Source organism: Lindgomyces ingoldianus (assembly GCF_010093535.1).
Source record: "Lindgomyces ingoldianus strain ATCC 200398 unplaced genomic scaffold BDR25scaffold_34, whole genome shotgun sequence".
Taxonomy (NCBI): Eukaryota; Fungi; Ascomycota; class Dothideomycetes; order Pleosporales; family Lindgomycetaceae; genus Lindgomyces; species Lindgomyces ingoldianus.
Window position 1 is genome coordinate 584,993 of NW_022985195.1, and position 12,459 is coordinate 597,451.

General features: G+C 47.7%; 5 protein-coding genes across 5 annotated transcripts; 3 read left to right on the plus strand and 2 right to left on the minus strand.

Annotated features, from left to right (window-relative positions):
• Nucleotides 1-16: 16 nt before the first annotated feature.
• On the minus strand, nt 17-992 carry BDR25DRAFT_268920 (uncharacterized protein). The gene is made up of 2 exons (XM_033687139.1): nt 306-992; nt 17-250 (listed from the first exon to the last, which is right to left on the minus strand). The coding sequence occupies exons 1-2, from the start codon at nt 932-934 to the stop codon at nt 28-30; spliced, it is 852 nt and encodes a 283-aa protein (XP_033543243.1). The 5' UTR covers nt 935-992; the 3' UTR covers nt 17-27.
• A 373-nt stretch (nt 993-1,365) lies between these two features.
• On the plus strand, nt 1,366-2,334 carry BDR25DRAFT_293890 (ribosomal protein S8). The gene is made up of 3 exons (XM_033688749.1): nt 1,366-1,748; nt 1,929-1,999; nt 2,049-2,334. Exons 1-3 carry the CDS (start codon nt 1,616-1,618, stop codon nt 2,235-2,237), a joined length of 393 nt encoding a protein of 130 aa, XP_033543244.1. The 5' UTR covers nt 1,366-1,615; the 3' UTR covers nt 2,238-2,334.
• A 934-nt stretch (nt 2,335-3,268) lies between these two features.
• On the plus strand, nt 3,269-5,547 carry BDR25DRAFT_293893 (pantothenate transporter liz1). The gene is made up of 3 exons (XM_033688750.1): nt 3,269-4,063; nt 4,114-4,397; nt 4,443-5,547. Exons 1-3 carry the CDS (start codon nt 3,718-3,720, stop codon nt 5,346-5,348), a joined length of 1,536 nt encoding a protein of 511 aa, XP_033543245.1. The 5' UTR covers nt 3,269-3,717; the 3' UTR covers nt 5,349-5,547.
• A 2,865-nt stretch (nt 5,548-8,412) lies between these two features.
• On the plus strand, nt 8,413-10,038 carry BDR25DRAFT_306203 (uncharacterized protein). The gene has a single exon (XM_033690581.1). The coding sequence runs from the start codon at nt 8,803-8,805 to the stop codon at nt 9,646-9,648; it is 846 nt and encodes a 281-aa protein (XP_033543246.1). The 5' UTR covers nt 8,413-8,802; the 3' UTR covers nt 9,649-10,038.
• A 1,230-nt stretch (nt 10,039-11,268) lies between these two features.
• Nucleotides 11,269-12,287, minus strand: BDR25DRAFT_359749 (uncharacterized protein; the record flags this gene model as incomplete). Its single annotated transcript, XM_033696143.1, has 8 exons — nt 11,269-11,344; nt 11,380-11,424; nt 11,493-11,502; nt 11,659-11,696; nt 11,762-11,937; nt 11,961-11,990; nt 12,031-12,136; nt 12,274-12,287. The coding sequence occupies 8 exons, from the start codon at nt 12,285-12,287 to the stop codon at nt 11,269-11,271; spliced, it is 495 nt and encodes a 164-aa protein (XP_033543247.1).
• Between the last annotated feature and the right edge of the window lie 172 nt (nt 12,288-12,459).

Here is a 12,459-nt window from a genome sequence, read left to right on the forward strand (position 1 = left end):
GTAAATATATCTACACCGTAAATGCACTCATAATAATTGACCTGTGAGACCTGCCCTGCTGCCGCCGAAGCCCCATCTCCGTCTCCTAGTGCCTTGTGTTGCCTTCAACTTTCCCTTCTTTGCAGTTTCCAATGGATGTTCTTGTTCCCAACGCTCGTCAGTTTTGTATGTGTTGACAGCTTGGTTCAGGTCATAGTCAGCTTGTTGGAGATACAACAATGCTACATCATATCTATGTCGAGGAGCAATACTCCCTTCTGATCAGCCATTTCATCCAGAATTTGAGACAGATGCGTCGTGCTTACTCTGGGACTTTGCACGCGACCATCCACTTCCTTACTTTACCTTTCCTGATTTCCTCCTCCTCACCCTCCAATGGGCGCGGACTTAAGCTTACACCTCCTTTGTAATATTCCCCGGGTATGAGAAGCGTCCGACGCGCCGCGAGCAGATGATCTGCATATAGCCCGTTGGTGCCTCGCAGGGCGCCCGCGGGTACACCATATCGCAATGACAGGGAAGCTATTGAATCGTTGTTGGGGTCTACAAAGTGCAGGACGTCGGGCGCTTGCTCTTCATCTTGGCCTTTGGGCTTCTCCGGCTGGGTTTGCAAAGGATTATTCGTGGAGTATGGCGGTAATTCATCATTCGCTTCTTTACTTATCGATGAGTGTCTGGCTTGATTGTGCGTCGGCGGCGAGTATGTAGGAGGGTCGCGCAGTCCCTGGGGTAGTGCTGACGCTACGATAGAGACCTGGCAATAGGGACAGTAGGTTGCAAAGCGGGGATTGCCTGCTACACAGTGGGCGCATACGACGCGGCCGCAGCATTCGAAGCGGTGCTCATGGTGTGTTGATTTCTCTATCTTCTCATCGTACCTAGGTAGGATAGAGGAGAGGAGCGACGCGCAGGTGCAGCAGGCTTCGGAGGACATAATAGTGCGACGGGCAAGTAGAAGATATAGAACTGCGATGAAGACAAGAGAATTTACAGTGTGATAATCTAAAGAAGAGGCGTGAGGGCTATGCTCGGGAGGGACTCGGCAACGTCATGACCTCGATACCTAGATTGGACAATCAGCGAATCGGCATCTACCTACGCGCGATTCGCTGTTAGCGGGACGGATATGATGTTGAGTCTCAAGTGCGACAGCTCGTGTGCAGCGGAATTGGCACAGGAAGAGAAACTAATCGATAATTACGATGAGTTCTGCGAGTTGCAGGCATCCTAAGCTTTGGAGGTGAGAGCTGCATGGGTGAATACGGCTCCAGCGCACGGCGTTCGGGCCGTCTCTTTGCCGAGCCCACAACTGAAATTCAGCAACAAAAACTTTCAAGCCTCTTCTCGACATCGCCAACTCAACGTCTTCCACCCATCCATTTACCTGCACTACGAGGTATGTTCGTTCATAATCTGTCCAGAGTGCCTTTCAGATGGCCTGGGAAAGCAATCGCACTCTCTGCGAGGGTGATACGCTTTCCCTCTGCACCTAGAGCTGAAGAACCCTCGCTGCGGGCTGAGGGCACTCTTTCTGGCTCTGGCTTCTGAAGGCTAATACGTTCACCCCACAGATACCTCAGTCGCACTCTGCCATTGAGAATCTCCCGCCGCCAAAATGGTCAAGACCTCCGTCCTCAACGATGCGCTCAATGCCATCAACAACGCCGAGAAGTCTGGCAAGCGCCAGGTCCTCATCCGTCCAAGCTCCAAGGTCATCATCAAATTCCTCACTGTGATGCAGCGCCATGGTACGTGTACTTTTACTTCCCTCTCGGGCTGATAACTAGGCAATGGTTTTGATTCCTCTACAACCTTTGCCCTTTAAGTGCCCGACAGATTAAGATTTTCAGCGAAGGACTTACACGTCTTCGGATCTTCTATGATGTCTGATGTTTATTTCTTCGCAACATGCTGATGAGATTATTTAGGCTACATTGGCGAGTTTGAGGAGGTTGACGACCACCGCAATGGCAAGATTGTTATCCAGCTCAACGGACGCGTATGTGCACCCTCTGTCTTACTGTAGAGCCAATGCTGACCTTATCCAGATCAACAAAACCGGTGTCATCAGCCCCCGCTACAACGTCCAGCTCCGCGATCTCGAGAAGTGGGTCGTCAAGCTTCTGCCCTCGCGTCAGTTTGGCTACATCGTCCTCACCACCTCTGCCGGCATCCTCGACCACGAAGAGGCAAGGAGGAAACACGTTGCTGGAAAAGTTATTGGCTTCTTCTATTAGGATATCACAATGTACAGTGGTGAATACCCAAGGCGTAGTCATGCTTAGCCTGCACGATGAGGCTAGATTAGAATTCAAAATCTGATGACAACTGATGAATATTGTTATCCCTTTTACAGCATCTGGTGACTTAAATGAATTGTAGTCCTCCATCCGAGGATATTATGGCGTCCTCTCAATTGTTCTTGATTGCAGTGACCGACAAGCATTACGCCAGTACTATTTAGTCTAACACAATAGAAAACATCGTGAGTCTGAGAGTGTTACTTGACCCAGCTTTCAACAGAGGGATTAATCCTACTGCCATGGAACTACAAAATACTTCACATCTGCCTTCAGACATTGGAACGAAGACTACGGAGCGGGATTGTGTGCCACGCTAGTTAGAAAACGAGAGTGCTTTAAAACTCTGGGCCTATCTAGTGGTTGATGTAGGAGGGAACTTAAGATTGAATACTCCAGCTGTTTAACAACGCGGCGATGCTCGGAGCGTTAAATGAAACGGGATAGATTGCATGAGGCTCTGTACTCACCACACCTTTTCAAGTGTGGAATGTTTCTCAATGCCCGCTTCTTAAAACCCGTGCTTCAGACACCGACGATGCATCTTCAAAATCCGTCCTATTGAAAAGTCCGAGCTAGGTCACATACTCTTAGCCAGGGCAAAGGCTAAATCCTTGCGACATATTCAAGGAGGTTGATTATCTTCATCGTTATGTCGATGCTCAGGTGGTCTGAGTCGATACCAAGCTTCACGTCAAGCTTGCCGAAGCTTTGTGGCTTCTGAATGAAGGAATTTTGGAGTCAAACACGAAGACAACTCCTACCCTACCTTTTCTCCAAGTCTGATGTATAATCCGCTTGTCTACATTCGCAGTGCTCCACATCGGAGGCTCAAACGCCGTCCAATCGTCATTCATTGTGGCTTCGCCCCGGATTTCCACGTGTGGAAAGTCGGTGTCAAAGCGGGCCGCCCATCCATGCTAACTCCACAGATCGTCCCCATTCATTTATCCACCAACACCAACCACTCTTCGGCCCTCGCGACACCGTTCATCGGCATTTGAGCATCCTGCTCACGGCTTATGACCTCTCAAAAAACTGGGTGTAGCAGGATCTTCCGAGGATCTTACTAAAGGGTTATACGTGAACATCGGCGTTCACAAGGCCGACAGCATGGCAGTTGGGAGCGGTAGGCCAAACACCCGGGAACAGGTGGCAATCCTGGATAGTGTATGTGGGTAATCAAGCTTTCATTCTGCATCCTGGCTCCGATCTTTTGGTGTTGTATAAAGGTGGTTACGCCCCGCTCAAAGTCGTATTCAATGTTTGGGTTTCTCTCTCCTCTGTTTGCTTCACCTCTCGTCGTGACCGTTGCTTTCGCGAGAGCCTCGTGATCTGATCCCCTTCCTCTCAAGACCGAGATCCCGATTACGGAACCTTCGCTCCTAGTTCTAGTTCCAGCTCGCGGTCCAGCAAGATGTCTGCCGATGTTGATGGTAAGCTCGCTATCGATCACATCTCAGACGACAATATTCCGACAACAAATGACCCTGGTCATGGCGCATCGCACTCAAAACTCGAACCACCCGCGATGGTTGCTGCAATGTCTCAGGAGCAGAGAATCGAGGCTGAGAACAAGTTGAGGAGGAAGATTGATACGAGACTACTACCGATGATTATTCTGATGTATATCATGAATTACTTGGATCGGAATAACATTGCAGCGGTGAGGTTGGCTGGCCTGCAGGATGAGCTCCAGTTATCAAGTACGCAATATCAAACGATTATTTCGATTCTGTTCGTAGGGTATATCTTGATGCAGAGTAAGTAGTTTGCCAGTTATTACTACTCCACAGAATACTAACAGAAATAGTTCCGTCGAATTTGTTCCTTAACAAGACAGGCCGACCAGCCATCTATCTCCCCACATGCATGATTATTTGGGGTATAATTTCCGGAGCTACAGGCGCCTGCCAGAACTTCGGGGGCTTGGTAGCATGCCGATTTTTCCTCGGGTTCATCGAAGCTGCGTATTTTCCCGGCTGTCTTTTCTACCTCTCGTCTTGGTACACTCGAAAAGAGTTGGGTTTTCGCACTGCAGTCCTGTACTCTGGGTCACTTGTGTCGGGAGCTTTCGGTGGTCTCGTAACTGCTGGGGTAAGTTTCCCATTCTCTCTCATAGCTCATGCTGACTTCTTACAGATTACAAGCAATATGAATGGCACAAAAGGGCTCCGCGCTTGGCGGTGGGTGTTCATCATCGAAGGCGTCATCACGGTTATTATTGCTTTCACAGCTTTCTTCATCTTGCCCAACTTCCCACGAACGACGCCCTGGCTCACGGAAGAAGAGCGCCAACTTGCTGTTTACCGTCTTCAAGAAGACGTCGGCGAAGACGACTGGACATCGTCAGCCTCGCAATCGTTCTTCCATGGCCTAAAGCTCGCCCTCCTCGACATCAAAACCTGGGTCCTAACTGTCCTCCTTCTCTCCATCGTCTCCTCCGCCTCCGTTACAAACTTCTTTCCAACTGTCGTCAAAACCCTCGGCTACGGCAATGTCGAAACCCTCCTCCTAACCGCCCCACCCTACGTCTTAGCAGTCATAACCACCTACCTCAACGCCTGGCACGCCGACCGTACAGGAGAACGCTTTCTCCACATCTCCCTCCCACTTTGCGTCGGCGTTGCGGCCTTCATTCTCGCCGCCGCCACCCACTCCACCGCACCCCGCTATGTCGCCATGATGCTTATGGTACCCGGCGTCTACACCGGATATGTCGTTGCACTCGCCTGGATCTCCAATTCACTGCCCCGGCCAGCGGCAAAGCGCGCAGCAGCACTCGCATTCATCAACGCAATCTCCAACACCTCCTCCATCTACGCAAGTTATATGTATCCCCAGCCGAAAGGTAAAAAGCAGCCAGATTTGACAATTCCGCTAAGTGTGGATTGTGCGACGGCGGCGTTGGCGATTATTATGGCGGCGGTGATGAGAATTATTTTGACGAGGTTGAATAAGAAGTTGGACAGAGGTGAGCATGTGGAAGGCGCGATTAATGGAGTGCCCGGGATTGCGCAAGAGTTTGGGTTTAGGTTTTTGGTGTAAGTTTGGGAAGTGCTGAGAGTCAGAGTGGGTGTGGGATCGAGAGGGCTGTGTTGCGGGATGTGTGGGATATAGATGGATTGGGATTCATGGTTAGTGCGAGAGAGAGATGAACTGGTTTCAATGAAATTTTTGAGCTTTGTTGATACTCCTACGATTTAGAAATGTTAGAGTCAATTGTGTTGTGACTTTGCTTCTGCTGACCACGAAACAGTAACGTATGGAGGATAACTGAGGGGATTCGGGGGATCCAATTTGCCGAACATAGCTGCCAAATCCTAGCAGATGCACCCCAGTAGTCATTGTAAATGTGTATGAACAAAGTAGTTGTAATTAATTGTAATTAATTGAAACTAGGTATTATATGTTGTAGATGGAAGGAAGCGCATAAGAACGCGTAGAGAATAGAAGTAAACTACAAGCTCTAGTGACAGGTAGCTAAAGTGGGTGGAGCATCTCGTCCAGGGTGGAGTCTTGAAAGTGGAATCGGGAAGGTGAGGGCGGTTGAGGAAATATTGAATGACTAAATATACCCGGTAGAAGAGATAGAAGTTACATAATAGCATGCTTATACCTATGATGAACCATTGATAGCACTCATGGTCATCAAATAAACCACCTACTAGCACACGGAGGCCCTGATGCATCCAAAACAGCTGCAGGGACTCTCTGCAATATCAACTAAGGGTGCGTACGAAATGATGCATTGAACGCTAACATGTGAAGACCACCATAGGTGAGCCCAGCAACGCTTATGCGTATGAGCATCCAAGTTCTACTTATGTTCCTCTTGCACTCTTCATCATTGACGGCCAATTACGAGCTCCACACACAAATGTATTGCATAGCTCAACTCGCATTTTATTCCCTTGACATATATTAAATTTACAAAAGCCCCCAACATGTATGCTTCCACCGCCGGTAGCTTGCGTCTCCCCGGGCGGAAGCTAGCCTGTCCCTGGTCTATTTTTGCGCCGTACACTCATATCCGGATAGTCGAGATTAAGGTAGTTATTAAACTTGAAAATGGTACTAGAAGAACACCCGAACCGTATTTTTCAAATACAAAAGCTTCATTGAAGTAGCTAGCGCGGAGGAATGGATTCTTTGGATCTCCACTGTAATTGTCGCATATTAGCGTAGTAGCAACCCTGATAGCGGTATCCTCACTGAGAGTGATCGTTGGCACTCTAATAACCAAGGGATTATGTCAGTATAGGAGGTATATTAGGAACATGTAGATGAAATGCCCGAAGTTGTTAAGTTCTAGAAGGCTGATAGGCTCCCACGTAGACTCGATATGCATTGTGCGCAGAACCATGCAGCTTGGAGAATGACAAGAATTCTGGCAAGACTATGCTCCTGCCTTCGATGGCAGATGGTGAAATTCTTGGCAAAAGTTCGGGAAACTCCTCTACAAAACGAATGCCTTTAGGAGAGATGGGGACAAGGTTATTTTTCATCATCCGGGTCGAACGGCAAGTACTATAGATCACTAGCCCAACGCTTGATGTCCATTAGAAATGGTCCCTTCACAGCGTACATGCTGTGAAGCTCAGTTCAAAGACAAAATTGAGTGCTTCACCGAGGGTTATCGCTTGGCAATAGCTGCAAATGGTTTTTGAATAGTAGGTAGACGCTATCCATCTTTACATAATAAAACAAACATTCATACCTCAATTCCTGCCTGAACATGTTCCAGTACCCGGTGGGTTGGCTTTTTGGAAGGATCTTTCCCTTTTACGAGTGGAAAGTTCGCTTTGAAGACTTATAGGCTCCCTTACTAATAGTGCGAGCATCCCGGAGCTCGTACCATACCGTAAAGTGAACTGGAAACAGTAATGATATCAGCCTTTGGTTTCTGTATTTCCTAGCGCATCGGGCCTCCAGCTTACCATTTCTAAGCTAACAATGGCTAAAACAGTCCAGTTAAGCTTCAGCCCGAACCTGGAGTCTTCCTCCATTCGCGACTTTAAATGGATCGCAGGGCAGACACAAGGAAACAGCGTAACAAGGCAGGAAGGGGAATTGACCGTGTCCACCTCTCAGATGGTTCTCGATGCCAGGCCGCCTTTTCTGAGGTTGAGTTGCCGAAGAAGGTGGGCCGGATAGAAAGATCAGAAGTACCCAATACCATGAGTCGGCTGGTGTGAATGGAATGTTAGAGACTAAAGACATAGTGTGAAAGTTCAGACCTGCGGCTGGGATTAGGCTGTGGGATCTAACTGAAGTCTTAAAGACACAAGGCTGAGATCTCCGGAGGCAGGAGGATCTGCATAGGCTGTAACTCTATCGACGACGAAAGATTAGTCGAAAAAGGACCTGCAAAAAAGTAATCATGGGATGGAATGTCGACGAATCAAAGAGCACGGCAATGAATAATGAAATAGAAGCAGTGATAGATAATCTTGACTTGCATATTGAACGATAAGTGCCCGCCCACCCACATTCAAGGGTACGGGCTGAGCATCCTCAATCACGTATGCGTGACTTATTTTCTCCTGCCAGAAAAATAACGTCCATATATAACTTGTTTCGTTTGCCAACCCATGCCGAGCACTGAAAGTCCGACTCTTCGCCAGCGGAGATCGAAATCTTACCTATTGTACAGCCGCTTATGCGCCAGACTTTACACCGCTACTTCTAATCTTCAATTTGGAAAGGCATCCCAGTCTATCAATAGGTGATTTCGAGGGAACAGAGTACTTCGACGTGACAATGGAAGTGTTGAGGGGAAGTTGAAACGATGCTAAGACTTCTGCTTCATCCGGTTCCACGGAATTTGCCGTTTCAGCACGTCTAGGTATTGGTAGGCCGAGTCAATCGGACACCGAATAAAGATTCCAAGGTTCACTTCCATCTCACATCGATCTGCGTTCCAAAACCTGAGCCCGTGTCTCATATTGATAAACCCTTTGGCGACTGAAAAGCCCTCATTTTGGTCCCTAGGACATGTATTGGGCAGTTCAACCCGCGCCAAGATTAGCACGTGATTGCGCTAGTGGGCTCAGCAGACCCACTCCGAAACTCGCGTCGCGTGTTCCGTCATCTTTCATCCACTCCATTCATCGACTCCATCATTTCTATCACTGCCAAACACATCTCTACGCACATTGTTGCCCACTTCGTAGTTTTCGCTATCCCGCCCGCCACACCCACTTCCCGGACAGACATGAAAATCTTCCCCACAAGACTGCATTGTTACGACAGTCTAGGCAGTCCGAGTCACTGACTTACCGACTCAACCTTTTCCACATTTAGACGCACAATGCCCGTCCTGTAAAGGTTACAAGTATTCACACTGTACAATAAGGACCCATTGGTTTCCTTCAACTATTTTATTCAGACTGCTTTTTCTCTCCGCACAACGACCTGGACAGGGCACGGAAGGCAACCATTGGATTTCTCAGCTGACGCCACGCCTCACTTTCCTTGACAAGCGCATCCTTCCCCAAACATGAACTTTTCCAGCGACATTTTCAGAGTTCCCCCACCAGTTGCTACACTCTCTGGCGACACGATGGATCATACAAAAATGGTCATGGCTTGTCGATTCGGCTGGTCCGCTGGCCCCGATACCCACTCCGGGTCCTCAACCCTTAGCACTCAATCAGCTTCGTCACAGCCTACTTTTACCAACACTTCGGCCGTCTTCACAACACACCGCTTTGCACCTTGCCGAGGTCGTCTCTATCACCAACTCACTTGTTCCCACCGCATCCGAACAGATATTGTAGAGGAGTGTGGTTCCAACTGCCTAGATCCCCCAGGCCCTGTCTCCAACCTCCCCTTCTTCTGCCACGAGTGTTTAGAACGGGAGTCGCGCCGAATATGGAGCCAGCGTGAAGCGCAGTACAACGAGCTATATCCCGAGCTGAGCCAGATGACGAAGGAGCAGTATGAGCATTGGTACACCGGGTACCGCCAGTTGGAGGCCCAACATGCCAAGGACCGCAGGGATTATGAGCTGGAGATCGAGTCTAAGACTAGGCCGAGTAATTTTTCTTCAGTCGTTGAGACGAGTAAGGAGGATATTGATTTTGCTGCCGAACTGGACTCGCTTTCCCTTTCTATAGTTTCCACAAATGATAGCAGCACCAATCAGCCTCAGCTTCATCCAAGGAGGGTCAGTCTTCCTTGCGATGCATCAGAGCAGCTTCACTGGAACCTGAATTCACTTACCCTGGGCCGTGGCTCATGTGGCGTCGAATATTCAGCTACTCAACCAACGAACGGCGCTCACACCACGACCAGGGTAGTAGATGAGGAAGAGCTATGGAGAAAGCCGAGGGACCACAGCTAAGTGGCAGCTCTATTGAACTGTTGGCGCAATTGGGTGTGGAAGATCGGCCTTGTCACAATAACCTTAGCAGATTAGAGGAGTACGTGCTCTTCTGACGATGCTGACTTACATCTGCAATTTATGACAGCATTGAAAGGCGTTGGATTTAATGTGGCGTAGAGACCTGCTCTCATTAGCAATAGTCAGAAAGCAGGTAGAATGTGTAGGTTGAAATCCGATCTCCCCGGTCATTTATAGCTATCTCAACCCCACAAGTTCTTTAAACAGAGCTAGCACTGGCATTACTATCTTGCCGCTAGGTCCATACCCGCATTTGAATCAAGTATTGTATCTTCTCATTTCCGCATGGATCACACATATCTCCCGTGTCTCTCGATATTTAGTTTTCTGGTCTTGAAGGACTCCGTCCTTCTACTTTCTTCGCCTGACAGCTATAAGTCTCCAATTGTTCCAATACGTCCTATCTACCGGTCCATTCTCTACAATAGCTAATAATGCACAAATCTCTGTTCTGCCGCGTCCATTTTGACTAAATATGTCAACATATTCTCACCGGGTTTACCCATCTATTGATTCTACATAGGATGCCTAGCATGGCCGCCTCCAAGATACTCAACGCTCTATTGGGATCATCCTATTGATGCCGGTGAAGAAGCAGTTTACTTCACTCGAACACCAGCACTGCGGTATGGAATCACACATTGTAGATTGATTCTTATACGCAATGGCCTTCTTCACAAAGATTAACGTTCGGGCGGTGAACTATATATCTTCTAAAGCATGTCCTTCCTCCTAAAAGTGTAGATCCTCATGTACTGATTCGAGTCTGAGCGCTGAGCTGGCCTCTTTGCCTAGCAATTTCTACAAACATCCTCGCTTCGTCCAGTCGCCATGAACCCTATCACTTACAGGAATGACGCCTTGGGATGGATATTAACAAAGATGTCGACCAGTGTATCATTTCTATCTCGCAGAGCGTCCCAGAACCACTGAATCCTAGAAAGATGCGAGAAAGATTGTTAGGAGGAATACAAAGTGGCAAACTTCAAAGGCAACTACCCCAAGGTCATCAGTCGGATTGGGAAAGCAAGGCTCGATGATTCTAACTATCGAGTAGGTATGGACCTAAGTGACACGACGCCATCCAAATTTTCAAGCACCTTGCAATTAAGATGTCACGAGGACGACCCAATGAATGCTCACCAAAATAATCTGTTCTGCAGCCACACCTTCAAGGCTGACTCTCTCCCCTTAGCTTTGCTGTCAAAGATAAGCATGTCTCAAATACCCTCATTGGATGTTACATACACGCTGTGCGCTACTGTGCAATGGTTCATAAATGGCTAAGGAAGACAAATGCCGCATAGAACGCGGTGTTATGGAACTTGTAAAGATTTCCGCTAGCGGAGAGCTCTTCTCTGTTAGCATCCTATCTACATATCCATAGACGCTATCGTGACCTGCTTAATGACGGTTCAGTGGTAAATCTGTTATCCGCTCTAAAACCCGCTTCCTAAGAGCTTGTAGATTTTAAGTGCAAACTAGCCAGTTATAAGGGTTAGATTAGGGTTACTATAAGTTACTGGTTAACATAGCTCTAGCGCTCATTGTTTCCACGCTCTAACGTCTCGATTCGTTCTTTATCCAAGTTGAATTCTCTCTCAAACCAGAGATCACAGCAGGAGCTATGGAGCCACTTTAGGGTTCGTCTGTCATTGTACTAATCAAGACCGGATATCCGTAATGCAAGTACTTTTGATGTAGGGTGCGGGCGCCCTGTACAATCACCGTCTAGCATCTACTTTATTTCATAGAGCAAATGCAGTACCTTTGTCTTAGTAGACTTGACCAAAGCTAGCCACTGATCCATTTGGTTTAAGGTTTGCTTTGTAGGCCTTATTTTTTTTTTAGAAGGACAGATCTCTGTTAGCTCTTTTAGGGTGTGAGTGTAGGTAAGAACAAGCACTGTTTCCAGGAAAACACATTCTAATTAGATATCTGCTGAATGACCACTTTTCTTGTAATTAAAGAACTCCAGAACGCCGTATCTTAACATCCCACGTTCCCGGCTTTTACTAGTTCTTGCGGGATTAGATGTGAAATCTTTAGCTACGCTGTAAGCCATGGCCCATCTTGCAAGAGGAGAATGTTAGATAGCTTGATATCTTTGTGGTGGATATTGTTCTGGTGGAGATACACCATATCTGCAGTCAAACAGCTGAAAGTAGACCACATTCGCTCCTCTTCCTGCTGACCCACTCCGGGCACGCCCTTCTGTGGAGGCGAATTCTATAAAAGGTGAGTTAGCTGACTGGAGGCATAGCCGAATTGGAGTTGGATCGCTCACAGGTACAGCCCCAAAGGCCACTCAAATTAAATTACACAATGGTAATTAATTCCGTGAGGCGGGATTATCATGTACGAGCCTAAACTAGTGATCGCCTTAATCAGCGGTACCAACTTGCGTAGTGACACTTGCATGAGGTTGCTCGCCACTGCAGACACAAGGCGGATGACAAATTACAAGCATTATAGTAAGGCTCTAAGGCTTGGATAAGACCCTCTTATAAGTGCTAAGAGTAGTGAGAGCTTGATAGTAGTGCTGTAGTAAAGAAACATTGTTACGTAACGTACTTCATGGGCGAGTTGCTCACACACCCGAGTCGCTTACTTTTGCCAAGACCCCACTAAACCACCCTTCCTACACTAATGCATTCCCCACAACACTACTTAGACGCGCTAAAAGAACGTTAGATACAGCTTACACTCTAAGCTTTTAAATAAGACATAAAACTCTTAAAGAAATGTGCT